Source organism: Podarcis vaucheri (assembly GCF_965113315.1).
Source record: "Podarcis vaucheri genome assembly, chromosome: 2".
Lineage (NCBI taxonomy): Eukaryota > Metazoa > Chordata > Lepidosauria > Squamata > Lacertidae > Podarcis > Podarcis vaucheri.
Genome location: NC_138760.1, coordinates 131,770,823 through 131,796,497, shown reverse-complemented (window position 1 = coordinate 131,796,497; position 25,675 = coordinate 131,770,823). Strand labels below are relative to the sequence as shown.

At 45.1% G+C, this 25,675-nt stretch overlaps 1 protein-coding gene across 1 annotated transcript; it reads left to right on the top strand.

Moving 5' to 3' along the window:
• Positions 1-489: 489 nt before the first annotated feature.
• On the top strand, positions 490-21,232 carry LOC309525758 (uncharacterized protein). Its single transcript, XM_082211268.1, has 4 exons — positions 490-509; positions 3,087-3,257; positions 3,383-3,509; positions 17,861-21,232. Exons 2-4 carry the CDS (start codon positions 3,183-3,185, stop codon positions 20,065-20,067), a joined length of 2,409 nt encoding a protein of 802 aa, XP_082067394.1. The 5' UTR covers positions 490-509; positions 3,087-3,182; the 3' UTR covers positions 20,068-21,232.
• The last annotated feature ends 4,443 nt before the right edge of the window (positions 21,233-25,675 follow it).

Here is a 25,675-nt window from a genome sequence, read left to right as displayed (position 1 = left end):
GCGGGGTACAAATACAGTGGTGCCCTGCAAGACGAATGCCTCACAAGACGAAAAACTCGCTAGACGAAAGGGTTTTGCGGTTTTTGAGCTGCTTCGCAAGACGAATTTCCCTATGGGCTTGCTTCGCAAGACGAAAACGTCTTGCAAGTTTGTTTCCTTTTTCTAAACACTGTTAATACAGTTGCGACTTGGCTTCGAGGAGCAACTCATAGAATGTGGTGTGGTAGCTTTTTTTGAGGTTTTTGGTGATTTTTGAAGCTTTTCCAAAACTTTTCCGACACCGTGCTTCGCTAGACGAAAAAACTCGCGGAACGAATTAATTTCATCTTGGCGAGGCACCACTGTAATAAAATATTATTATTTATTTTTATATAGAAGACTCCCCCCAGGTTATGACATAGCTGTGATGTATATATGACGTACTGTATGTATAATGTTGCACTAAGGGTGTTTGAGTGTAAAAAGGGAAGCTTATACAAAAGAGACCTTCTTGCTGCTTCTTCCATGTGGTGGGTAGAAGTCCTAGAATCATAGAATCATAGAGTTGGAAGAGACCACAAGGGCCATCGAGTCCAACCCCCTGCCAAGCAGGAAACACCACCAGAGCACTCCTGACCTATGGTTGTCAAGCCTCTGCTTAAAGACCTCCAAAGTAGGAGACTCCACCACACTCCTTGGCAGCAAATTCCACTGGCGAACAGCTCTTACTGTCAGGAAGTTCTTCCTAATGTTTAGGTGGAATCTTCTTTCTTGGAGTTTGGATCCATTGCTCCGTGTCCGCTTCTCTGGAGCAGCAGAAAACAACCTTTCTCCCTCCTCTATGTGACATCCTTTTATATATTTGAACATGGCTATCATATCACCCCTTAACCTCCTCTTCTCCAGGCTGAACATGCCCAGCTCCCTTAGCCGTTCCTCATAAGGCATCGTTTCCAGGCCTTTGACCACTTTGGTTGCCCTCCTCTGGACACGTTCCAGTTTGTCAGTGTCCTTCTTGAACTGTGGTGCCCAGAACTGGACACAGTACTCCAGGTGTGGTCTGACCAGAGCAGAATACAGTGGCACTATTACTTCCCTTGATCTAGATGCTATACTCCTATTGATGCAGCCCAGTCCTGTTGCAACAATAAAGATCCCGGGGGGAGGCTTTTCAGAAATCGGGGTGGGGGGGTGGGTCGTCTTTCGCTGCCGCTGCAGGTAATCGAACCCGTGAATTTCTCACTAAATAAACGGGAATGTAGAGCTTGCCGGCTGGGAAGGAAATTCATGTTTGCAGGGAGGGGGGGGGAGGCGGATCTCCTGCCCCTCCCCCTCCCTCTGGGTCAATGAGCTCCGCTTCCTAGAGAGGCAGGAAATTTGTTTTTCTTTTTTTGGGTGGGGAGAGGCTATTTGGAGGGGAGGGGTCTCCATCCTCATTCCCGGAAGAGAAGCGGGCTTGGAGAAGAGGAGAAAGAGGTGCCGCATATTGGGGGGGGTTATTTGGGGAGGGGGGTGGGAGAAGGATTTGCTTTCCCTCTCCCTGAATCTACAAATGGCAGCTGGGAAAGGAGGCGGGAGGATTGAGGGGGGGGGGAGAGAGAAAAAAAAGCAGGGAGGGGCTCCGCTCTTTCCCTGTGGGAATCATGGGGGGGGGGGCTGCATGCAGGCCACCCTGTTGCAAAGTGGGATCGCCCTCCCCCAACAGGGTTTGCATTGCAAGATCTTCTCTGAAGCGCAGAGATCAAGCCAGGTTCCCATGGTGGGGGGAGTGGGGGGGGGGAGCGAAGACACTTGAGACGAACCAGAAAAGGGTCCCCCCCAGTGGAACTTAATTAATTGCAAAGGGATTTGCAGCCCCACCCTGTGCATGTTGACTCAGAAGTCAGTCCTCCTCCGTTCAAAGGGGGGGGGCAGCCCCATTCCACCTCGTGATGCTCCTCTCTGTTTAACACCCTCCATCTCCCTTCTCACTGCTGCCCCACTCCTGCCCCCCAGGCTCTGTCTCCAGTGGCAGGGGGGGGGGCTGAGCTCCTCCAGGACCCTGATCTGCCCCCTTCCGAAATGTGCTGCTGAAGCCCTTGCCTCAGTAGGGCTCCTGGTAGAGCTGGTTCCATGGGGGAAGATATGGAGGGCAGGCAGCGGCTATTGTGAGGAGTTGGCAAAAGGAAACAAGGATTTGCTTCTTGGGAAGGGGGTGGCCCCCATGCAGTGGCGTAGCGTGGGGGGTGCCAGGGGTGCCAGCCGCACCGGGCGCAACATCTGGGGGGGCGCGAGTCCAGAGGGAAGGGACAAGTTCCTTCCTTCGCCGGGCTCCCCGCCGCCACCGCCAGCCTTGCGCCCTAGCGCGCCCCCCGCCGCCGCTGCGGCTGCGCTCCACTCACTGCTCGCAGGAGGAGCAGCCGCTGCAGCAGCGCCGACGCCGCCACCGACGCCTGGCCGGGCACGGGCAGCCTCCGCACCCCGCCGCCGACGCCATCCCCTCGGCCCAGCCACAGGCGGCGGTTGCTTCTGCAGACTGGGAGGGAGGAGAGGGAGGAGGGCAGAAGGGGGCGCCGCTGGCTTCGGCTCTCAGCCGTGCGGGGGGGGGCGAGGACGGAGCACGGCTGGAAGCCCCCGGACCCTGCCGGGAGGAGGGGGCTTCGGCTGCCTCGGCCCGCGGGGGCTCAGCAAATAATAAATTTAATAAATTCCTGATGAGCCTTTTGGGGAGATCCTTAGCTCCTTCGCTCGCCCCCAGCCCCAGTGGCGTAGCGTGGGGGGGTGCAGGGGGCCGGGCGCAACATCTGGGGGGTGCGCTCGCACTTGAGTGCTAAAATCCACGGGTTCGGGGGCGCAAATTACTTGCCTTGCCCTGGGTGCTGACAACCCACGCTACGCCACTGTCCCCATGTCGGCAGAGGGGGGAACAATGGGGGAGGGTTTGCTGTCCTGTTTATGAGGCCCTGAAGCGGAGGGAAGAGGCACATTTTGGATTTTCACCTGCTGCTAAGCAAGGGAAATGGGTACATGAGTGGCGGGATTGAAATCCAATCAGGCAAGTTCAGGTCTGTGCTCACGAGGGACCAGTTTTGACCCCCGGTTATCTTTCACCCTGTCCTATCTCACAGAGTTGGGAAGATAAAAGCACAGCTCCTTTCTTTGAAGTAGAACTGCAGAAGTCCCAGAAGTGGCCAACTTTACGGCTCCTCCGAATCGCCTCACCAATGGCCTCAGAGACACCGTTTGGACCTTCTCTTCTTCAAGGTGGAGTGGAAAGAGGAGCCAGGCAGCTTCTTCAGGTAGGGAAAGAGCATTGGGGAATCAGGTAGGAGGGAAGAGGCACAGATGGGACCACCCAGCCTCCCTCTGTGTTGAGTGGGGATGATGGGGATCTAAGAGCAGCCCTGTTTTCTTCTTCTTCCAGGCCCTCTTGACCTTTGAGGAGGTGGCTGTGTTTTTCACGGAGGAGGAGTGGGCTCTGCTGGATCCTGGCCAAAGAGCTCTGCACAAGGAAGTCATGGAGGAGAATTATGAGATGGTGGCCTCTCTAGGTAAGGGCACATTTTTATTCCTCTTGTCTGTTAGACGTTGGAGGTGTGAATCTCCTGTTTGAGCCATTTATTCACGCTGTGAAGAAACAACATATGAATAGTATTTGGCCAGTGGCCCATCTAGTCCAGAATCCTGTTCTCACACTGGCAAAGCCAGATGCCTCTGGGAAACCAACAAGCAGGATTCGAACACAAGAGCAGACCCCTGGGCTCTCACTTGTGGGGTGCCTCAGGGTTCTGTCCCCTCCCCCATGCTTTTCAACATCTACATGCGGCTGCTGGGAGAGTTCATCAGGAGGTTTGGGCTGGGTGTTCATCAGTATGCGGATGATACCCAGCTCTACCTCTCTTTTAAATCAGAACCAGTGAAGGCAGTGAAGGTCCTGTGTGAGTGTCTGGAGGCGGTTGGAGGATGGATGGCGGCTAACAGATTGAGGTTGAATCCTGACAAGACAGAAGTACTGTTTTTGGGGGGCAGGAGGCGGGCAGGTGTGGAGGATTCCCTGGTCCTGAATGGGGTAACTGTGCCCCTGAAGGACCAGGTGCGCAGCCTGGGAGTCATTTTGGACTCACAGCTGTCCATGGAGGCACAGGTCAAATCTGTGTCCAGGGCAGCTGTTTACCAGCTCCATCTGGTACGTAGGCTGAGACCCTACCTGCCTGCGGACTGTCTCGCCAGAGTGGTGCATGCTCTGGTTATCTCCCGCTTGGACTACTGCAATGCACTCTACGTGGGGCTACCTTTGAAGGTGACTCGGAAACTACAACTAATCCAGAATGCGGCAGCTAGACTGGTGACTGGGAGCGGCCGCTGAGACCATATAACACCGGTCTTGAAAGACCTGCATTGGCTCCCAGTACGTTTCCGAGCACAATTCAAAGTGTTGGTGCTGACCTTTAAAGCCCTAAACAGCCTCATCCCAGGATACCTGAAGTAGCGTCTCCACCCCCATCATTCTGCCCGGACGCTGAGGTCCAGCGCCGAGGGCCTTCTGGCGGTTCCCTCATTGCGAGAAGCAAAGCTACAGGGAACCAGGAAGAGGGCCTTCTCGGTAGTGGCGCCCGCCCTGTGGAACACCCTTCCAGCAGATGTCAAAGCGATAAACAACTACCTGACATTCAGAAGACATCTTAAGGCAGCCCTGTTCAGGGAAGTTTTTAACGTGTGATATTTTATTGTATTTTTGGTTTTTATGGAAGCCGCCCAGAGTGGCTGTTGAGGCCCAGCCAGATGGGCGGGGTATAAATAATAAATTATTATTATTATTATTATTATTATTATTATTATTGCCTCATGTAGTTTCCAGTATTTAGGAACACTGCTGTCTTCTGAGTGTGGAGGCATTGCAGAGCCATCACGGCGAGTGGCTGGCAATAGACCTCTCCTCCAGCTATTTGGGCCATCATTGCTCCCTGTGGGATCGAGTTCCCTAGTTTAACTATGTGCTGTGTGAAGGAGGCTGATCTTTTATCTGCTGTCAGAGCTGCTTGAAGATCCTAGCTCACAGAGGATCACGCTAGCCAGCGATCATTTAGTAAAAGTCTTTATTGAATTACAGTTTCCATTCTCACGCTGCTGCGCGCAACTCTACGTCTAGTAGCGTGATCGACGAAGCTCCGTCTGAGTCTCCGCCCCGTGCGCACCAACTTAATATCCTAGCCCTGCTCCACCTTTTCCGCCTGACTGTCCTCCTCTGGGTCCCTCTACCCCCCGGGGCTTCTTCCTTCCGGGATTCTTCTGACGCTGACCCGGACCCTCCTGCCTCCTTGCGCCGGGCTTTAGGACCTGGCTCCCTTTCCGGGCTGCTTACTGCGCCGCCTTCCTCTGCATTTGAACTTGGCGCGCGCGCCCAACCTTCCACTTTCCTCTTAACCGTTTCTTCGCTCCCCGATGGAGGTGTGGCCACTCCTGACTCATGCCCTCCCTCCTGTGGTGAGCTGCCAGCGCTTGCCCCCTGGCTCCCTTCCTCTTCCCTGCTCTCTGGCGGTGACGCTGGTCCCGATTTCCAACTGCTCTCCTCTGAGTCCCCTCTGGCTCTATCTTCCTGGGGTGCCCCCCTAGACTCCCCCCTTGCCCTGGCCACTGGTGCTCCTTTCTGTGAATCCTCTGATTCACTGGAAAGACTCGGAGATCTCGGGTCGTCGTCATCACTCATCTTTTCTTCTGCCTCCTCCCCTTCGCTCTCTGTTTCCTCCCTTGCCCTTGCCTCTGCTCCTAAACCCCTGACATCTGCGCTTAGTGAATAATAATAATAATAATAATAATAATAATAATAATAATAAAAAATTTATTATTTCTACCCCACCCATCTGTCTGGGTTTCCCCAGCCAATCTGGGCGGCTTCCAATAAAATTAAAAGCATCTCCCTAGACAGGGCTGCCTTCAGATGTCTTCTAAAAGTCGGGTAGTTGTTTATTTCCTTAACATCTGATGGGAGGGCGTTCCACAGGGCGGGTGCCACTACCAAGAAGGCCCTCTGCCTGGTTCCTTGTAACCTCACTTCTCGCAGGGAGGGAACCTCCAGAAGGCCCTTGGAGGTGGACCTCAGTGTCTGGGCTGAACGATGGGGGTGAAGATGCTCCTTCAGGTATACTGGCCCAAAGCCGTTTAGAACTTTAAACGTCAGCACCAACACTTTGAATTGTGCTTGGAAACTTACCGGGAGCCAGTGTAGGTCTTTCAGGACCAGTGTTATGTGGTCTCGGCTGCCACTCCCTGTCACCAGTCTAGCTGCCACATTCTGGATTAGTTGCAGTTTCCGGGTCATCTTCAAAGGTAGCCGCCACATAGAGCATGTTGTAGTAGTCCAAGCTGGAGTTAACTAGAGCATGCACCACTCTGGCGAGACAGTCTGCGGGCAGGTAGGGTCTCAGCCTGCATACCAGATGAAGCTGGTAGGCAGCTGCCCTGGACACAGAGTTGACCTGCACCTCCATGGACAGTTGTGAGTCCAAAATAACTCCCAGGCTCCACACCTGCTCCTTCAGAGGTACAGTTACCCCATTCAGGAGCAGGGAGTCCCCCACACCCGCTCGCTCCCTGTCCCCCCAAAAGAGTACTTCTGCCTTGTCAGGATTCAACCTGTTAGCCACCATCCATCCTCCAACCACCTCCAGGCACTCACACAGGACCTTCACTGCCTTCAATGGTTCCAATTTGAAAGGGAGGTAGAGCTGGGTAACATCCGCATACTGATGAACACCCAGCCCAATCCCCCTGATGATCTCTCCCAGCAGCTTCATATAGATATTAAAAAGCATGAGGGAGAGGACAGAACCCTGAGGCTCCCCTAACAGCACTTTCTGGACACGGCCCAGGAGGAAGGGTCGGAACCACTGTATAACAGTGCCCCCAGTTCCGAGCTCCCCTAGACGTTCCTCAAGGTTGTAATGATGATCCAGCAGAACTAGGAAACAGCTTTCAACTTTGTCCCAGGCCCGCCGGAGATCAAGGTCTGCATCTTCCAGGCGTGCCTGGAGTTGTTCTGCAACCACCTGTTCAATCACCTTGCCCAAGAATGGAAGATTTGAGACTGGGCGATAGTTGGCCATATTGGCCAGGTCTAAAGATGTTTTTTTAAGAAGCAGTTTAATAACCGCCTCTTTCAGCGGGTCTAGGAAAGCTCCCTCACAGAGGGAAGCATTCACCACCCCACGAAGCCCATCGCCCAGCCCTTCCCGGCTCGCTTTTATGAGCCAGGATGGGCAAGGATCCAGGAGACAGGTGGTCGGTTTCACTCATTCAGGCAGCCTGTCCACATCCTCAGAGGTAACAGATTGGAATTGATCCCATGTAACAGGACCAGACAGAACTCTAGCACTCTCCCGCCCTGGCCCTGCTCCCACGGTGGAGTCTACCTCCTTCCAAATCTGAGTGACTTTATCTGCAAAAAACTTTGCAAAATCATTGCAGGAGATCTTGGGGCCCTTATTGGGCCCTGATGGTGCAGGTGGTTCCGTTAAATTATGAACCACCTGAAGGAGTCTCCTCCTGCTGTTTGCTGCAGATGCAATAGAGGCAGTGAAGAAGGTCCTCTTCGCTGTTGCTATCGCCACTTGGTAGGCTCGACATTGAGCTCTAACTTGTGTCCGGTCTTATTCAGAATGAGTTTTCCGCCACCAGCACTGTAGCCGTCTCAGCGATTGTTTCATTGCCCTCAGCTCCAGGGAACTCCATGCAATCGGAGAGGGCGCTTTGAGGCCAGACAGTCAATAGCCTGGTTAACTCTGCATTCCAGCGGGCCACCAGGGAATCAGCTGAAAGGGCATCAACGTGGCATAAAACATTCCCTACCACTCTCTGGAAACCAGTTGGATCCATTAAATAGCAGGGCCGGACCATCTGAATCGGTCCCATCTCCCTGCAGAGGGGAAGGGTCAGGGAGAAGTCCAGTTGCACCAGGAAGTGATCTGTCCATGGCACTTCTTTTGTTTCGCTTTTACCTAGTGTCAGATCACCCACATCACTAGAGGTGAACACCAGGTCCAAGGCACGTCTGTGACTATGAGTTGGGCCAAACTTATTCAGGGGCCATAGAGGCCATGCTTTCCACAAAGTCCTGAGTGACCCCATGTAAGGTTGTGTTGGCATGGATGTTAAAATCCCCCAGGATTTTAACATCCATGTCTCCAGGAGGTGTCTCCAGGAGAACATCCACCACGACCTGAAGCAGCTTGGCCAGGGAATCCTTGGTGCAGTGGGGAGGTTGGGACACCAAAAGGAATCCTGTACTGCCCCTATCGCCCAACTTCCAGAACATGCACTCAGAAAACTGGGTCTTCCCAATAGGATGCCTGGTGCAAGCTAATGACTGCCTAAAAAATCACTGCAACCCCCCCTCCCCCGCCACCACCTGTATGACCTGGGTTGCTGTGTGTAAGAGAAACCTGGTGGGCAAGCAGTGGCAAGGACAGGCCCATCTGCTTCATCCAACCAAGTCTCAAGCCAGATCAAGTCATAGATGGCAGTGGTCTTATTAATCAGTGACCTAGCATTGCACAGCAGCACCTTTACGTCATATGGGTCTCCGTTGCTGATTCCAATATCCTTCTGGTCAAGACCAGACCCAGAGGCAGAAATAGTATTCAAACAACGACTGAACCTGCCTCCTCGGTAATGACATGGTCTAAGACATTACCTAGAGGAGGCAGGAGAAAATGGACTGCAGAAATCTAGCACTTTCAGAAGAGAGGGAAGGTGGAGAAAGTGTGTCCCTCCAGAGGCTGCGGCACTGTAACTCCTATCATCCTGGCCATTGGACGTTCCTGCCTGGGTTGATGCTAGTTTGAGTTCAGCCACATCTGGAAGACTATAGGTGCCCCACCTCAGCCCAGAAGGTTTTTCTCGGTGCTCAGTGTTACATGGGAGTTCAAGGTGGAACTGGATACTAAGAGACAATTTTCATATATATATCTACATATTTATATCATCTATCTCTATCTAAATCTTATTTACCATTTTCATTATTACACTTGAAACAATAACAATGCTTCCAATGCAAAACACATAACTGATATTGACTCGCCTTCAACTCCTTCCATGGTTCATTTTGTTAATTTATTTTCCACTACATATTCTAATTTTCCCCATATCTTATTTTATCTCAGTTTTATATCCCAGTATTCTTACTGCTGAATTCATTATTTTACTGTTATCTTTTTAATGTGTTTACAATAAGTTTCCTTTTTTTTTAATAAATTTTTTATTGGTTTTACAAAGCTTTTTTATAACACACAAACATATAAAAAGACAAACAAACAAGTATTATTTCATAATGTTCTTTCATAAACTTCTTTCCTCGGACTCCCCCATACCTCCCCTTTCTGCATCCTCATGTCCATATTTTAATAGCAACTTATAGATATTTTTTCAACCCTAATTCATCATAGTCCTTTTATTTTAGTCTAATCTTATATTGCTGCAGCCCTTTCTTTCTATAAAATCTCGACATTCTAACATTCAGTAAGTTTATAATAGTCCTTAAGATAAGTCTTAAATTTCTTCCAGTCTTCTTCCGCAGTCTCCTTTCCCTGGTCACGAATTCTGCTAGTCATTTCCGCCAGTGTCATATAGTCAATCACTTTCATCTGCCACTCTTCCACGGTGGGTAGATCTTGTGTCTTCCAATACTTTGCGATCAATATTCTTGCTGCTGCTGTTGCATACATAAAAAAGGTTCTATCTTTCTTAGGTACCAATTGGCCGACAATGCCCAAGAGAAAGGCCTCTGGTTTCTTGAGGAAAGTATATTTAAATACCTTTTTCATTTCATTATATATCATTTCCCAGAAAGCCTTAATCTTCGGGCATGTCCACCAAAGATGATAAAAAGTACCTTCAGTTTCCTTACATTTCCAACATTTGTTATCAGGCAAATGGTAAATTTTTGCAAGCTTGACTGGGGTCATGTACCACCTGTAAATCATTTTCATAATATTTTCTTTTAAGGCATTACATGCCGTAAATTTAATACCGGTGTTCCACAACCTTTCCCAGTCAGCAAACATAATATTATGACCAATGTCCTGTGCCCACTTAATCATAGCTGATTTTACTGTTTCATCTTGTGTATTCCATTTCAACAGCAAGTTATACATTCTTGAGAGATTCTTAGTATTGGGTTCTAACAATTCAGTTTCTAATTTTGACTTTTCCACCTGGAAGCCAATTTTCCTGTCTTGTTTATAAACCTCCATTATTTGATAGTAGTGGAGCCAATCTTGTACTTTGGGTTTTAGTTTTTCATGGCTCTTTAGTTTCAATTTCTCCCCCTCCTGTTCCAAAATCTCAGAATACTTTGGCCATCCGACCTCCATATTAACTTTTTTATGTGCCTTAGCCTCTAAAGGTGACAACCATCTAGGGGTTTTATTTTCCAACAGATCTTTATATCTCATCCAAACATTAAACAGCGCTTTCCTGACAATATGGTGTTTAAAGATACTATGCACTTTGATTTTGTCATACCACAGATATGCATGCCAACCAAATGCATTATTGAAACCTTCCAAATCCAAGATATCTGTATTCTCGAGGAGCATCCACTCTTTCAGCCAGCAGAACGCTGCTGCTTCATAATACAATTTTAAGTCCGGCAGGGCAAATCCCCCTCTTTCTTTTGCATCTGTTAGTATTTTAAATTTTATTCTGGGCTTTTTGCCCTGCCAGACAAATTTCGCAATATCTTTCTGCCACCTCTTGAAACAATCCATCTTATCAATAATCTGCAAGGTTTGAAACAAAAATAACATTCTAGGCAATACATTCATCTTAATCACTGCAATTCGGCCTAGCATTGACAATTTCAAATTTGACCATATTTCTAGATCTTTTTTAATTTCTGACCAGCATTTTTCATAGTTATCCTTATACAAGTTCAAATTTTTAGATGTTAAATTTACCCCAAGATATTTCACCTTCTTAACCACCATCAAACCTGTCTCTTCTTGAAACTTATTTTTCTCAATATCTGTTAGGTTTTTCCCTAGGACTTTAGTTTTTTGCTTATTCAATTTAAATCCAGCTACCTGTCCAAATTGTTGGATTATTTCCAACACTCTTTTCGTACTAGTGTTTGGCTCTTGCAAAGTCAATACAAGGTCATCTGCGAACGCTCTTAACTTGTAATGTTTAGCTCCGACCTTTATACCTTTGACCTGCTGGTCCTCTCTAATCATATTCAGCAACACCTCCAGAACCGAAATGAAAAGCAATGGGGAAATTGGGCACCCCTGTCGTGTTCCTTTTTCTATCTTAAGTTCCTCAGTTATTACATTATTTACAATCAACTTAGCTCTTTGTTCGGAATATATTGCACCCATACCATTCTCAAAACCTTGCCCTACCCCCATCCCATGAAGATTCTTTTTCATAAAACTCCAAGAAATGTTGTCAAAGGCTTTCTCCGCATCCACAAATATCAAAACTGCTTTAGTATTTATGTTCACCTCTAGTTTTTCCAAGATATCTATTATATTCCTTACATTGTCTGAGAGGTGTCTTTTTGGGAGAAAGCCTGCTTGATCCTTATGAATCTTCTCCATCAGCACTTTTTTAAATCTTTTTGCTAAAATGTCTGCAAAAATTTTGTAATCCACATTAAGTAATGAAATTGGGCGGTAGTTCTTCAATTGAGTTTTTTCAGTCTCTGTCTTTGGTATGAGTGAGATATATGCTTCTTTCCACGATTCTGGTGCCTTTTTCCCCTCTAAAATCTCGTTACAGACTTCCTTTAACGGTTGAATCAACCACTCCTTCAAAGATTTATAATATCTGGAAGTCAGTCCATCTGGTCCTGGAGATTTGCCCAATTGCATGTTCTGAATGGCACCCTCTATCTCTTGTTCTGTTATCTCTGGTTCAAATCCACCTTGCTTTGGTGAGAGATCTTTTGTAATCCATATTTATTAAGGAATTTGTCTATATCCTCTTCATTTTGTAATCCTTGGGAATAAAGCTTTTTAAAGAAGCTCACGAAACAATTTCTTATCTCATTAGGTTTAGATATATTCTTTCCATCCACTTCTAAACTTGTAACTGTATTTAATTTCTGTCTTTTCTTTAATTGCCATGCCAAAAGTTTACCACATTTATCTGCCGACTCAAATGTCTTTTGTTTCATTTGCTTTATCTTCCATTCTATCTCTTGGTTCATCAATTCCATATATTGTGTTTGATATAACTTGATCTCTCTCAAGATCTCCTGGGACTTTGGTTTTGATCTTAATTTTTTCTCTCCTTCTTTTATCTTTTCCAAAATCTTTGCCTTTTTCTCATTCTGCTTTCTCTTCTTTATTGAATTTTGTTGGATCAAAAATCCTCGCATCACAGCTTTGCTTGCGTCCCAGATCACTCTTTTTTCCAGATCGCCCTTCAGGTTAATTTCAAAATAGTCCTTTAAGGTTTTTTGGGCCTTCCTGTGGATCTCCTTATCTCGGAACAGGGTGTCATTCATCCTCCATCTAAACTGACCAGTTATTGTCTGTTTCATTTCCATCTTTACGGCATTATGGTCAGAGCATGTTTTTAGGCAGATTTCTACCTTCTTTATCTTCGGAGCCATTCCACTAGTAACCCATATTTGGTCAATTCTGGTCCAGGTCATCTTTGCATGGGAGAAAAAGGTTCCCTCTCTTTCTAGAGGGTTCCTTGTTCTCCAAATATCAATTAAGTCCATATTTTCAGTCATTTCAAAGAAGGTCTTCGGAAGTCTCCCTTCTTTCGTAAGTATCAGTCTTTGTGTCTTGTCCATATTTGTAGAGACTACACCATTCATATCTCCCATAATTATCATATTGTATTCCAAATAGTCCATCAAAGTTTCGTAAAGTTTTTTGAAAAATTCTGCTTTACCTTCATTTGGTGCATAGATCCCAATTATTAAGAATTTTTCTCCTTGCACCTGCATCTCCACCGCTAAATATCTTCCTTGTTCATCTTTAAAAATCATTTTTGGGGCCCATTTCTCTTTTACGTAGATCACCACTCCTCTTTTTTTCACTTTGTCCGACGAGATAAATTCTTGTCCCAGTCTTTTATTTTATTTTTTTTAAAATATTTTATTAAGGATTTTCTTGTTTTACAGAAGTGTAGTGCCTCATTTTTTGTTTGTTTTTTTTCATGTAACATTTTTACAAATCCATTTCATTTGTTGAGGCATTAGGGGGAGAAGAAAAAAGAGAGAGAGAAGAAAAGGGGGGTGGCGGGAGGGAAGATGGATGGGGGTGGGGTCGGGTGGCGGTGTTTCTATTATGTTTAATGTGTGTAGAGTTTGGTGTCAGCGTTGTTTGTGTTGTTCACTTGTGTTCCTTTGGTGGAGAGAGAGGTTGGGGTTGGCCTAGGGTGTGATTGTTTGCTTGTGATTGGCTGTGGTGATCTTGGTTTTCGTGTGTGAGTGAGGTGGGTGGGTGTTCTGGATCAGGTTGCAGTCTTTTATTTATAAGCAATCTCCTGTGAGCTTTAGTTATATGGGTTTCTTGTAAACAAATCACGTCTAATTGTTCTCTGTACAAAATATGGAATACTTGTCGTCTCTTCAAAGGCATGTTCATCCCATTACAATTCCAGCTAAGGAATTGCAGGGCCATCTTGTTATTTTCCTGGTACTCCTCCAACAGCTCCCAATTGTTGTTCTTCCTCTGATGGTGGTGGAAGATTCTGTCCAAATGAGAGGTTCAAGATATCTATTACACTCTTTTGTTCGGCAATTGGATCCACAGTTCCTTTTTGTAAATCCTCTTGATTCCTTTCCAGGAACTTCTCTTTGTCCTGTATCGTCTTTATTTTCACCTTCTTTCCCTTGTAATCAAAAGACAGCCCCTGTGGAAATTCCCACCTGAATGGTATGTTGTTCTTCTTCAGCAGGTAGACCAAATCCTTGTAAAAAGCTCTCAACTCCAAAATGTGTTTAGGAATATCTTTAAAGATCTGTATCGGTGAGTTCCCAATTTGTAAGGCCTTTTCAAAATGCAGTCTTAAGATTTTGTCTCTTTCCTCCTTCGATCTCAAGGTAATCAAACAATCTCTCGGGGCCTTTCTGTTCTGTCTTTTGCCCAGTCTGAATGCTGTTGTAATCTTAAATTCGTCTTCCTCTAGATCTTCCCAGGCGCCAGCAAACTCTTGCGTTAAAAAGTCCGTAAGACTGTCTCCTTCGTCCTCTGGAATTGATCGTAATTTCAGATTCCTTTCTTTTCTTTGTAGTTCCCACAATGCCAGGGTTGCGTCGTGGTCGTAGACCTTTCTGGCAATCGGTTCTAATTTTTCTTGAGTCGCTCCGGCAATCGTTCTGGCTTCCTCCGCAATTTGGCGTGTGGCAGAATTTTCTTGCGTAAGCTTGTTAATAGATTCTGTATTCAAGTCGAGTCTTGATGTTAAATCTGTCAGTTTCTGTGAGTTTTCTGTCAATTTCTTAGTGTTTTCTGCCGTCTGCTTTGTTAAATTCTCCAGAGATTGGTTTATCTTAAGAAGAGCTTGCGACACCGCTTCCATGGAGACGGCTGTCCCTTTTTCTTGTCCTATTGTCACTGTAGGGGTTGTACCTGAAATCGAGCCTCTTTTCTTTTGTTGCTGTAACTGTTGTTGATGTTGCCTTGTCTTGGCTCTTGTGCTTATCTCATCTGGTGGACCACTCATGTCCCAAGGTCGTTTCCCATGGGAGCCGTCTCCTAAAGGAAAATTCCACTGTGCCGAAGTATAACAACTTTTTATCCTCTAGAGGGAGCAAATCAAAATGTCCATATAGAAAGACAAAGAGCAGTTTAAGAACAAATATATCAGGAGGCTTCTATATACGTATTGCAACACTTTTCCAATGAAACAGTCTCAATTTTCCCTAATATATTGTAGCAACAAAGTCCCAGAACTTTGTAACAGATAACAAGTAAAACTTCCACTAAGTAACTTTCACAGGAATTTAAGATCAGTTCAGTGTTCCGATGTTTTGCAAGCAGTTCGTACCCGGTTGGAGGCTGCAGAGAGTTTCCCTTTCTTTAAATTGGTCATGCAGATTATAGAGTCTATTTTTCCTCCCCTCTGCCCTGCAAGCTAGAGGGGATATTCAAAGTCCAGATGTCGAAATTGAACAGTTAAAAGCAATCTCCCATGCGGATGCAGCTTTGTTACTTTCGTTGCTTTGGTTAACATGCAGTCGGGGGAAGGCAGACTTCCTTAATTTTGCCGTTCCCGTTTTCAGCCTAATTTCCAGTACTTTTGACACAAATAGAGGTTCAGTTTTACTCACGGGTTTTTTTCAGTCCAAATTGTTCAGGAAGGACTCAGCGCTCTCCACTAATGGCGACGCGGCTTCACCCTGCGGGCTGGGTAGCGATTCTCAGCACCGCGCTCCCCGTTGTCGTTCCGGAGCCTTTAAAAAGGCTCCTTCTGCGGTAAAGGGGGGCGCTTTTGGTGCCCACCGAATCTCCTTGTTCACGGGCTCCGTGCCAGTGATTTTAGGGGTCCCCCGCTTGCCGTAGCGGGTCAGACCCGAACTCGCAGAGCCGTCCCGGAGCTCGGAGAGGGAGCAGCCATTAGCGCTGGCGCTGAACCGGAAGTCCCTACAATAAGTTTCCAAAATAATCTACAAAGCATTTCCAATCTTCATTTTAAAAATTATTTTTAATTTTAATTTATATACATCGCAACAATTCTTTTGCCTAGTTTTAACATTTTCAATTTCAACTCCCTTCCATCTCGATTTATGCAGTTCCTTACATTTATTGTCTTCCTTTCCTGCATACTCCAAATTGTCTTAACTTATTCTTATTCTATTCTCATATATCTCTCATATATATATTTTAAGCTGCAGGTTTTTACAATAATCCTGCCAATGTCTTCATCTGTTTACAGTTTGTGAAAATAAACCATTTCCATTCCTTTCTAAAAGGTTTGTTATCTTGATTTCTTATTATTCTGATAAGTTTCACCATTTCTGCATACTCCATTAGTTTCTGTATGCAATCTTCTTTCGTTGGGACCCCTTCATCCTTCCATTTTTGGACAAATAACAGTCTTGCAGCTGTAGTCGTATACGTAAATAAATTTCTATACTGTTTGGGTAGTTCTTATTACAAGACCACCACATGTGCAAAAGGTGCCTTCTTTCTCTTTACATTTCCAACATTTATTTGACTTTAATTTATACATTTTGCCAAGCTACTAGGTGTTAAGTGCCATCTATATAATTTTCTCTTAAACCATAACATGCTGTAAATTTTATGTCCGGATTCCGTAATCTTTACCATGCTTCCATTTCTATATTATGACCAACATCTATTGCCCAGTGTATCATTGAAGATTTCACTTGCTCATTCTTTGTCTCCCATTCCAATAACATGGTGTACATTTTAGACATCACTTTAACATTACAACTTAACATGTCTCTCTCTAATTGTGATGGTTGTTCCCTAAACCCCCGCTTCATATCCTTTTAAAATATTTAATTCAAATGATGATATTGTAACCATGTTGTTAACATTCCTGGTAAATCCTTCAACTCTTTTAATTTAAATTCTCCTCCTCTCTTAATAAATTTCTGTAAGTTGCCCAATTATCCATCATATTTTTCTTTTTCACTGCTATGGTTTCCAAAGGTGAAAGCCAAACGTTTCCAATAAATTTTTATATCTGTCCCATATTCTATACATTTTTTTCCTAATTCTATGGTTTGTAAAGCCTTTATGTACTTTCACCACTTCAATACCACAGATAAGCTTCATAATATCATATCCGGCAGGGAGAAACCTCCTCTATTTTTCAGTTCTATCAGTATTTTATATTTTATTCTTGTTTTTTCCCCTTGCCAGGTATATTTAGAAATATTTTTTTTTGCCATTTTTGAAGCAATCTGCCTTGCAGATCATCAGCATTTCCAATCTTCTTCAAATACTATTTTATCTTGATCTCTTATTCTATTTGTCAATCTTCCCATTTCTATACATTCTATTAATTCATCTGCCATTCCTCCTTCGTTGGCATCCTCCTTCCACTTCTGAGCATACACCATACATGCTGCTGTAGTTGCATATATAAAAAGAGATCTGTGATCCCTAGATATACTTGCATCTATTATACCTAAAAGAAAAGCTTTTGGGGTTTTAACAAAGGTCCTCTTAAACATTTTTTTCAGCTCATTAAATATCATTTCCCAGAAGTTCTTAACCATTTTGCATGTCGACCACATATGATGAAAAGTAACTACTTTCCCCTTACATTTCCAGCAGATATCTGATTCAGTCTTGTACATTTTAGCTAATTTACTCGGTGTCAGATACCACCTATATATCATTTTCATAAAATTCTCCTTCAGTGTGCAACATGCTGTAAATCTAAAATCTTTCCCCACATTTCTCCCAAGCACTCATCTCCATATTATGACCTATATCTCTTGCCCACCCATTATTATAATCTTATCCAAACAATCAAATAACTTCTCTTTAAATACCTGTTTTTTCCCCTCATTTGGTGCAAAGACTCTCACCAAGAACATTTTTTCTCCATCAACAATTGCCTGTATCCTGATAATTCTTCCTTGGTCATCTTTAAATAATTGTTATGGGTTCAAACCATGTTCTATATGCATTACCACACTTCTCTTTTGAGTTTTTATGAGATTATAAACTCTTCAACAAATATCTTGTTTACTAATACTCTGCTGTGTCGACTTGCAACATGTGTCTCCTGCACTAAGAGATAATTTTCTGGGATTATTTCCTTTCCTAAAAATGTGGTACATAGGAGAGGAGAGATTGTTGGAGGTGTTGCTGTGTGTTAAGTTCTCTTGTTCTCTGTGTTAAGTTCTGTTGTTCTGTTCCTTGAAATCCTAACAATATTCTCTTTCTTTCCTACTTTAAACCAGGTGATGGAGAAGGCAATCAAAATTTTGAGGGGCCATCTGTAAAGTACTACAGTGTGAGTGAACACCTTAGCACACATCTACAAACTAATGCAGGGGAGAAACCCTTTAAATGTATGGAATGTGGAAAGAGTTTCAGTGAAAGAGGAAAACTTACCGTACATCAACGAATTCACACCGGGGAGAAACCATTTAGATGTATGGAGTGTGGGAAGAGCTTCAGTCAGTGTTCACACCTTACTATACATCAACGAACTCACACTGGGGAGAAACCATTTAAATGTATGGAGTGTGGAAAGAGCTTCAGTGAGAGTGGAAAACTTACCATACATCAACGAACTCACACAGGAGAGAAACCCTTTAAATGTATGGAGTGTGGGAAGAGCTTCAGTGTAAGTGGAAAGCTTACTATACACCAACGAACTCACACAGGAGAGAAACCCTTTAAATGTAGGGAGTGTGAAAAGAGCTTCAGTCAGTGTTCACAGCTTACTATACATCAACGAACTCACACAGGGGAGAAACCATTTAGATGCATGGAGTGTGGAAAGAGCTTCAGTGTAAGTGGAAAACTTACTGAACACCAACAAACCCACACAGGGGAGAAACCATTTAGATGTATGGAGTGTGGAAAGTGCTTCACTTGCAGTGGGAACCTTACTGTACACCAACTAACTCACAAAGGGGAGAAACCATTTAAATGTACGGTGTGTGGAAGGTTCCTCAGTAGTAGGGGAGCACTTAAAAAACATCACTTAACTCACACAACAGATAAACCATTTAAATGTATGGAGTGTGGAAAGAGCTTCAGTGAAAGTTCACAATTTGCCATACATCTACGAACTCACACAGGGGAGAAACCCTTTAAATGTTTGGAATGTGGAAAGAGCTTCAGTACAAGTTCCCAGCTTACTATACATCAGCGAACTCACACAGGGGAGAAACCTTTTAAATGTATGGAATGTGGAAAGCGCTTCATTGAAAGCGGAAAACTTATTGTACACCAACGAATTCACACAGGGGAGAAACCATTTAGATGTGTGGTGTGTGGAAAGAGTCTCAGTAGTAGTGGAGCACTTACAAAACATCAACTAATTCATGCAGGGGAGAAACGATTTAAATGTATGGAGTGTGGAAAGCGTTTTAGTGAAAGTTCACAACTGATCATACATCTTCGAATTCACTCAGGAGATAAACCCTTCAAATGTATGGAGTGTGGAAAGAGCTTCAGTCGGAAAGGAGTCCTTATTGTACATCAACGAACTCATATGGGGGAAAAACCATATAAATGTGTGGAGTGTGAGAAGAGCTTCAGTTGTTGTGAAAATCTTAATTTACATCAACGAACTCACACGGGGGAGAAACCCTATAAATGCATCCATTGTGGAAACAGCTTCAGTAATAGTGGAAACCTTACAAGACATCAACGAACTCACACAGGAGAGAAACCCTTTAAATGTATGGAGTGTGGAAAGTGCTTCAGTAATAGTGGAGCACTTACAAAACATCAACTAACTCATACAGGGGAGAAACCATTTAAATGTATGGAGTGTGGAAAGAGCTTCAGTGAAAGGGGGAAGCTTACTGTACATCTACGAATTCACACAGGGGAGAGACCCTTTAAATGTATGGAGTGTGGAAAGAGTTTCAGTGAAAGTGGAAAACTTACTGTACATCAACGAACTCACACAGGGGAGAAACCATTCAGATGTCTGGTATGTGGAAAGTGCTTCAGTCGGAATGGAATCCTTACTGTACATCAACAAACTCATGTACGGGAGAAATCATTTAAATGCATGGAGTGTGAAAAGAGCTTCACTAAAGGTTCACAACTGATCATACACCTATGCACTCACACAGGGGAGAAACCCTTTAAATGTTTGGAGTGTGAAAAGAGTTTCACTTGTAGAGGAAGCCTTACTGTACATCAACGAACACATAGAGGGGAGAAACCATATAAATGTTTGGAGTGTGGAAAGAGTTTCAGTCGAAGTGGGCATTTTAGAATCCATCAGCGAACTCACACAGGGGAGAAACCATTTAAATGTATGGAGTGTGGGAAGTGCTTCATTGAGAGTGGAGCTCTTACAAGACATCAACGAACTCACACAGGGGAGAAACCATTTAAATGTATGGAATGTGGGAAGAGTTTCAGAGAAAGGGGCAAACTTACAGTACATCAACAAATTCACACTGGGGAGAAACTTTAAATGTTTGGAGTGTGGAGAGAGTTTTAGTCAAAATGGACATTTTATAAGACATCAACAAACTCACACGGGAGAAACCATTTAAATGTATGGGGTGTGAGATGTGCTTCAATGAGAGTGGAGCACTTACAAAACATCAAGAAGCTCATAGAGGAGAAACCATGTAAACTGAAGGAGTGTGGACTGTGCTTCAGTTAAGGTCATCTACATACTCTCACAGGGGAAAACCCATTTAGATGTTTAGAGTGTGTCTAGTGTTTTCTTCGTTCTTCACATCAACAAACTAATATCAATTGTAAATGCATGGAGTGTTGTTGGTGTTCTGGTTTTTTTATGGAAAGTTGTATACACATGTATTACAGTAATGAAGGTAGCTTCTCCCAGTAGTAAGTATAATGAAAGATATGATGTACTCTTAGGGATGTGCAAAGTGTGAATTTGGAGTGCTGTTGGTGAGTGATGACTGGGCAATAATAGGCCCTTTAGCAGCAAATAAATTTAGTCCTCATTTTGTACTGGAAAATCCTCTTCCAGAACAGGGTGCACTTTCTAATTTGTGAACCCTGTCCCTGATTGACAACATTCACTGCCTAGGACCTGTTACAGAAATGTTAGTGATTTTGTATTAACTTTTAAACAAGGGAAGGCCAATCCTTTTCCAATAGCAGCAGTCACCACACAGTCATTCCTCCCTCTTTTGTATGTGTGAAAAACCTCTTCACACACAAAACTCAGACAAATTTTGGCTGTTCTGTCCTGGTCACTCTGCAGTTCATAAGCCTGAACTTTTATTGTCTTCAAGGCTGACAGCGTACAAATCAATATGGCTGACTTGACCCAACAACCCTTTTCCCTCACACACGCAACCGAAACTCACTGCAGCCTACTTAAGGCAACCAATCATGGCCTGGGCCACCCCACCTCTCTCACTGCCAATGAAAACTTAAAAATGAATAAAAAGAGTACCTACCCATGTGATGCTGACACAAAAAACTTGCACATATGCTGTGTAAAAGAACCAATGTTTACTACCCCCTCTCTCCACCTCTTTCTTCCTCCCTAACTTTATTAATGTCTCACATCGTGTGTAATATAATATATAAATCTTTATTGTGCTCCAAAGACCCGTAACATAGATTCAGAATAAAATACAGATTCATACAGACAACCCCCTGGGAGAGGAAGACCGAGACGATATTTGTTCAGTCCTGAGTATGATGATCTTTGATACTTATGACTACCAAAAGAAACTTTGCCACAGCCACTGTGATATCATTAGACTTGTCATCCAGAAGATATTTAATACAGTAGGTTTCAGATTTACCTGGGCGATTTGCCAGTAGGGGTTTAATCAATAGATCTCTAGCTTGCTCATATTGTCCGCAATGCAGTAGGATATGCCTCATACAATTGATGTCCTGAGAGCATACACAGAGCCTATTCTGATAAGGGATCCCTCTCAGTCTGCCACTTAGCACTTCTGATGGAAATACATTTAATCTGGCTTTGGTAAAAAGATGCTGATAAGTTGGTACAGACAGATTTTTAAGATATGCAGGCATCTGAAAATTGTACCTGTGATGAATTCCTACTGCTATCGGGCCACAGATAACATGAAGTTGAGATCGGAGATCACTATGTGATTTGTCCCAGAGCCTTTGCCTCAGAGATTCAAGGGCAGTATCGTATCCCAGATGGTACAAGAGTGAAGGTGGCATTCCAATCGAAGTGGCTTTTCTGACCATGGTTTTCATCCTCGTTGTTTAGGTGTGGAAGTAACCCCTTCCCTAGGCCAAAGACAGAGATCTTAAGCCAGTATCTCAGGGCAGCCCATCATGCTTTTGTTGAGAGAGGGAATTCACCTGTTTCTAAAAATAGATTGCATTTGGAACCTGTAAAAGGGACTGATGAAACTTTGCCTGGAACCCATCAAACATGGAGAATGAGCCATTGAACCAGACGTTTGGGCGTAGACAGATTTTGCATTAAATACCCTAATGGCTGATGGAACATAATGACCTCCCCTTGTATAAAAGAAATGAATTATAGCTAGTTTGCTTACCTGCGCCTTTAGACAGGCGGTCTGCCAATGGTGTTTCCAGGACTTAGAATGATGGAATAGAAGCCCTAGGTACCGGAAGTATTTGGTCTGCTCTAGTTTGTGATCATCCAGTACCCATTACTCGGGAGAATCGTTTTTCAAACACCAGGACTTTTGATTTTTCATAATTAATGGATAACCCATTACCAGAGCAGTAGTCTGAGAATTTCCTTAGTTTGGTAGTTCAGGTCAGGTCTGGATCAGGAGAGGATTGCCGTGTCACCCATATACAGCAAGAGAGGGGTGTTTCTTGTTCCTATTTTTGGAAGATGGCCATCAGGACGCATCGAGTATACAGTGGTGCCTCACAAGACGAAATTAATTCGTTCCGCAAGTCTCTTCGTCTTGCGAGTTTTTCGTCTTGCGATGCACGGTTTCCCATAGGAATGCATTGAAAATCAATTAATGCGTTCCTAGGGAAACCGCCTTCAGACCTCTTCTGAAGGCTGGGGGGGGGACAAGGGCTTTTCTTCCCACCCCCAGCATTTTAAAAACCCCCGGGACAGCGGAGGACTTCTCCACTGTCCGGGCGATCTTAAAATGCTGGCGGGCGGCATTTTAAAATCGCCCCGGGACAGCGGAGGACTTCTCCGCTGTCCAGGGCGATTTAAAAGCCCCTGGGAAGGCAGGCAGGGGGGACAAAGACTTTCGCCCCCCGCCCGCCTTCAGAAGGTGTTCCCACCCCGCCGCCCGGCTTCAGAGCAGCGTTCCGAAGCCCGGCGGCAGCGGGAGGAGGCGTTCCCGCCCCACCGCCTGGCTTCGGAAGAGGTCCGAGGACAGTGGGGAAGACGCGCTGCGCTTCCCCGCTGTCCCGGATATTTCCCTATGGGCTGTCGTCTTGCGAAGCAAGCCCATAGGGAAATTCGTCTTGCGAAGCGCCTCCAAAACGGAAAACCCTTTCGTCTAGCGGGTTTTCCGTCTTGCGAGGCGTTCGTCTTGCGAGGTACCACTGTAACTGATCTGTAGAAAGGACTTTATGAAATGAAAACAGAGGTGTATGTACTTTTCTAACCCAATAAAATCTTTAATAAAATAAAAATTCAAAAAACGACGTCAGTATCTGAGATAGGCCTGAGTATCTGGCCTCTTATTGAGGGGAGACCCAACTCAGATGAGCCGTCAGAATCCCAGGAGGAAGCCCCCAAATCTGCCTTCTAGTTCTGATTTCACACTAATTCCCCCAACCTCAGCCCTGAAAAGCATTTGGGCAATGACCTTTGGCACATAAATCTTAATGTCTGGATTGATTAACTGCCCCCCTTCAAATGGAAAATGCCTGTATAGATGCCCAGTCGAGTGGGCAGGTAAGAACTTGACTGAATTCAGATGGGATCTGCATATTTCATGTATTGTTGAAGGTACAGACTCAAAAGGTTTATCTACAAAACCTCAATGAATTAGGTTCCAAAATTTGAATTAATTCCCTTCAATAAGAGGCCAAAGCCAAAGATTACCAACTATTTTCATAACGTTCCCTTTTTTTATCTTTTTCATAATGTTGCATTTTTTAAATCCTTGTCATAATGTACCACTTTCTCTCGCACTGTTGCAGTTATAAAAGAGAAATGGCCTCATCTGATCAGGCAAACTGAACTGGTCAGGTTAATTTGGTCAGTTCTTTTTTCTTGGAGTTACAGTCCCTATCAAACAGACTCCATGTGTTTATGTTAGCTATTTTTTAGTTATTTTGAGTTATGAGACATGGGTGGCGCTGTGGGTAAAACCTCAGCGCCTAGGACTTGCCGATCGCATGGTCGGCGGTTCGAATCCCCGCGGCGGGGTGATCTCCCGTCGTTCGGTCCCAGCTCCTGCCCACCTAGCAGTTCAAAAGCACCCCTAAGTGCAAGTAGATAAATAGGTACCGCTTTATAGCGGGAAGGTAAACGGCGTTCCGTGTGCTGTGCTGGTGCTGGCTCGCCAGAGCAGCTTCGTCACGCTGGCCATGTGACCCGGAAGTGTCTTTGGACAGCGCTGGCTCCCAGCCTCTTGAGCGAGATGAGCACGAAACCCCAGAGTCTGTCAAGACTGGCCCGTACGGACAGGGGTACCTTTACCTTTAACTTTTTTAGCAGTTTCACCCTCAAACCTCAGATGAAGTAGACTCCACATACAAGAATTGAAGATTAACATTTACTTCTCAGGGTGATATAATAATAATAATAATAATAATAATAATAATAATAATAATAATAATAATAATAATTTATTATTTGAACCCTGCCCATCTGGCTGGGTTTCCCCAGCCACTCTTGGCGGCTTCCACAGAGACCAAAACTACACTAATACAACAACTGAGCAATTTGTATTATTCATATATATTCAGCCCAAAGCAATGTGTTTCTTTCCCTTGAGCCCGAGGGTTTAGTCTTTTTGCTTTCAAAAACTGTATTTCGTATCAATGCATTAATCCACAGAGTTTTTCAACCTTTTGAGTCCTGGCTCCCTTGACCAATTTCCTTCTTTCTGTGGCTCCCCTGTGGGGCTGAGGAGCCCAGTTATGCCCCCCCCCTTGCCTGCAGAGCTGGTAGCCTCTCGCCCCTTTTCGAACACCCTTGTGCAGTGTTCCCTCAGCCTCCTCTCCCCTCTCCTTGGGAGTCCTCTGGGCAGCTGCTGCTGCTGCTGTCTCTGGTCTGCCCCCACCCCCAAAAGAGGTGCCTGCTCACACTGCCCCACAGGGACCTGGGAAGAAGATGCCCTCAGTCTTAGTGGCCCAACAGAGACTGGCCAAAGGTGAACACGAGGGCAGCATCTTACCTTGGGAGGCAGCAGCGGGTGCTGCTGGGCCTGCATGGCGGAAAGGCTCCCCTTCAGCACCGGGCACACAGCTCCCAGCAAGCCTTGTAGACAGCAAGCCCAAGAAAGGCCAGGATGATGCCTGCCTGTCTCCCACTTGTCTGTCCATTCCCAACCTCAAGGACTGGTGGATTGGCTGGATGAGCTACCTTGACTGCTTGCTTGCTGGCTTACTCTGAGGATGCCTCAGCTCCTGGTACCCAGCACCCCCTGGCCAGCCCAAGAAGCACCATTCACCAACATTGCTTGCAACCAGGGCTGTTGCAAAGAACAGCCTTTGGGAGGCAGAGATGCAAGAGGAGGGAGGGAAAGAAAGAAAGAAGACTAGAGGCCAGTGTTGCCTGCAGCACCCCTGAGCATCATTCAAGGCACCCCAGGGTGCCATGACACGCTGGTTGAAAACCACTGCTTTAGGGAACCCTCTGATTTTAACATTTGGGCCTCTGTGGTTTGCAAAATCTCTCTTCAGTGGAAACAATCTCTTCAAGGAGCCTCTGGAGAAGGTTCTGGTGGAGACCAGAGACTAACAGAAGGCTCTTCCAGAATGCCAGGAAGGACAGCAAGAAGGGAAAACCAGTGTTCCTTTCACTCCTCCTGATACTCCTCCAGCCACAGGACATCAAATTACTTTCTCTCCTGCTGGGACAAACCAAAGAGGTTCCTGCACACCAGCTGGTAGTGGCTTAACGTCCAGATTAAACAAAGGCCCCAAGAAGG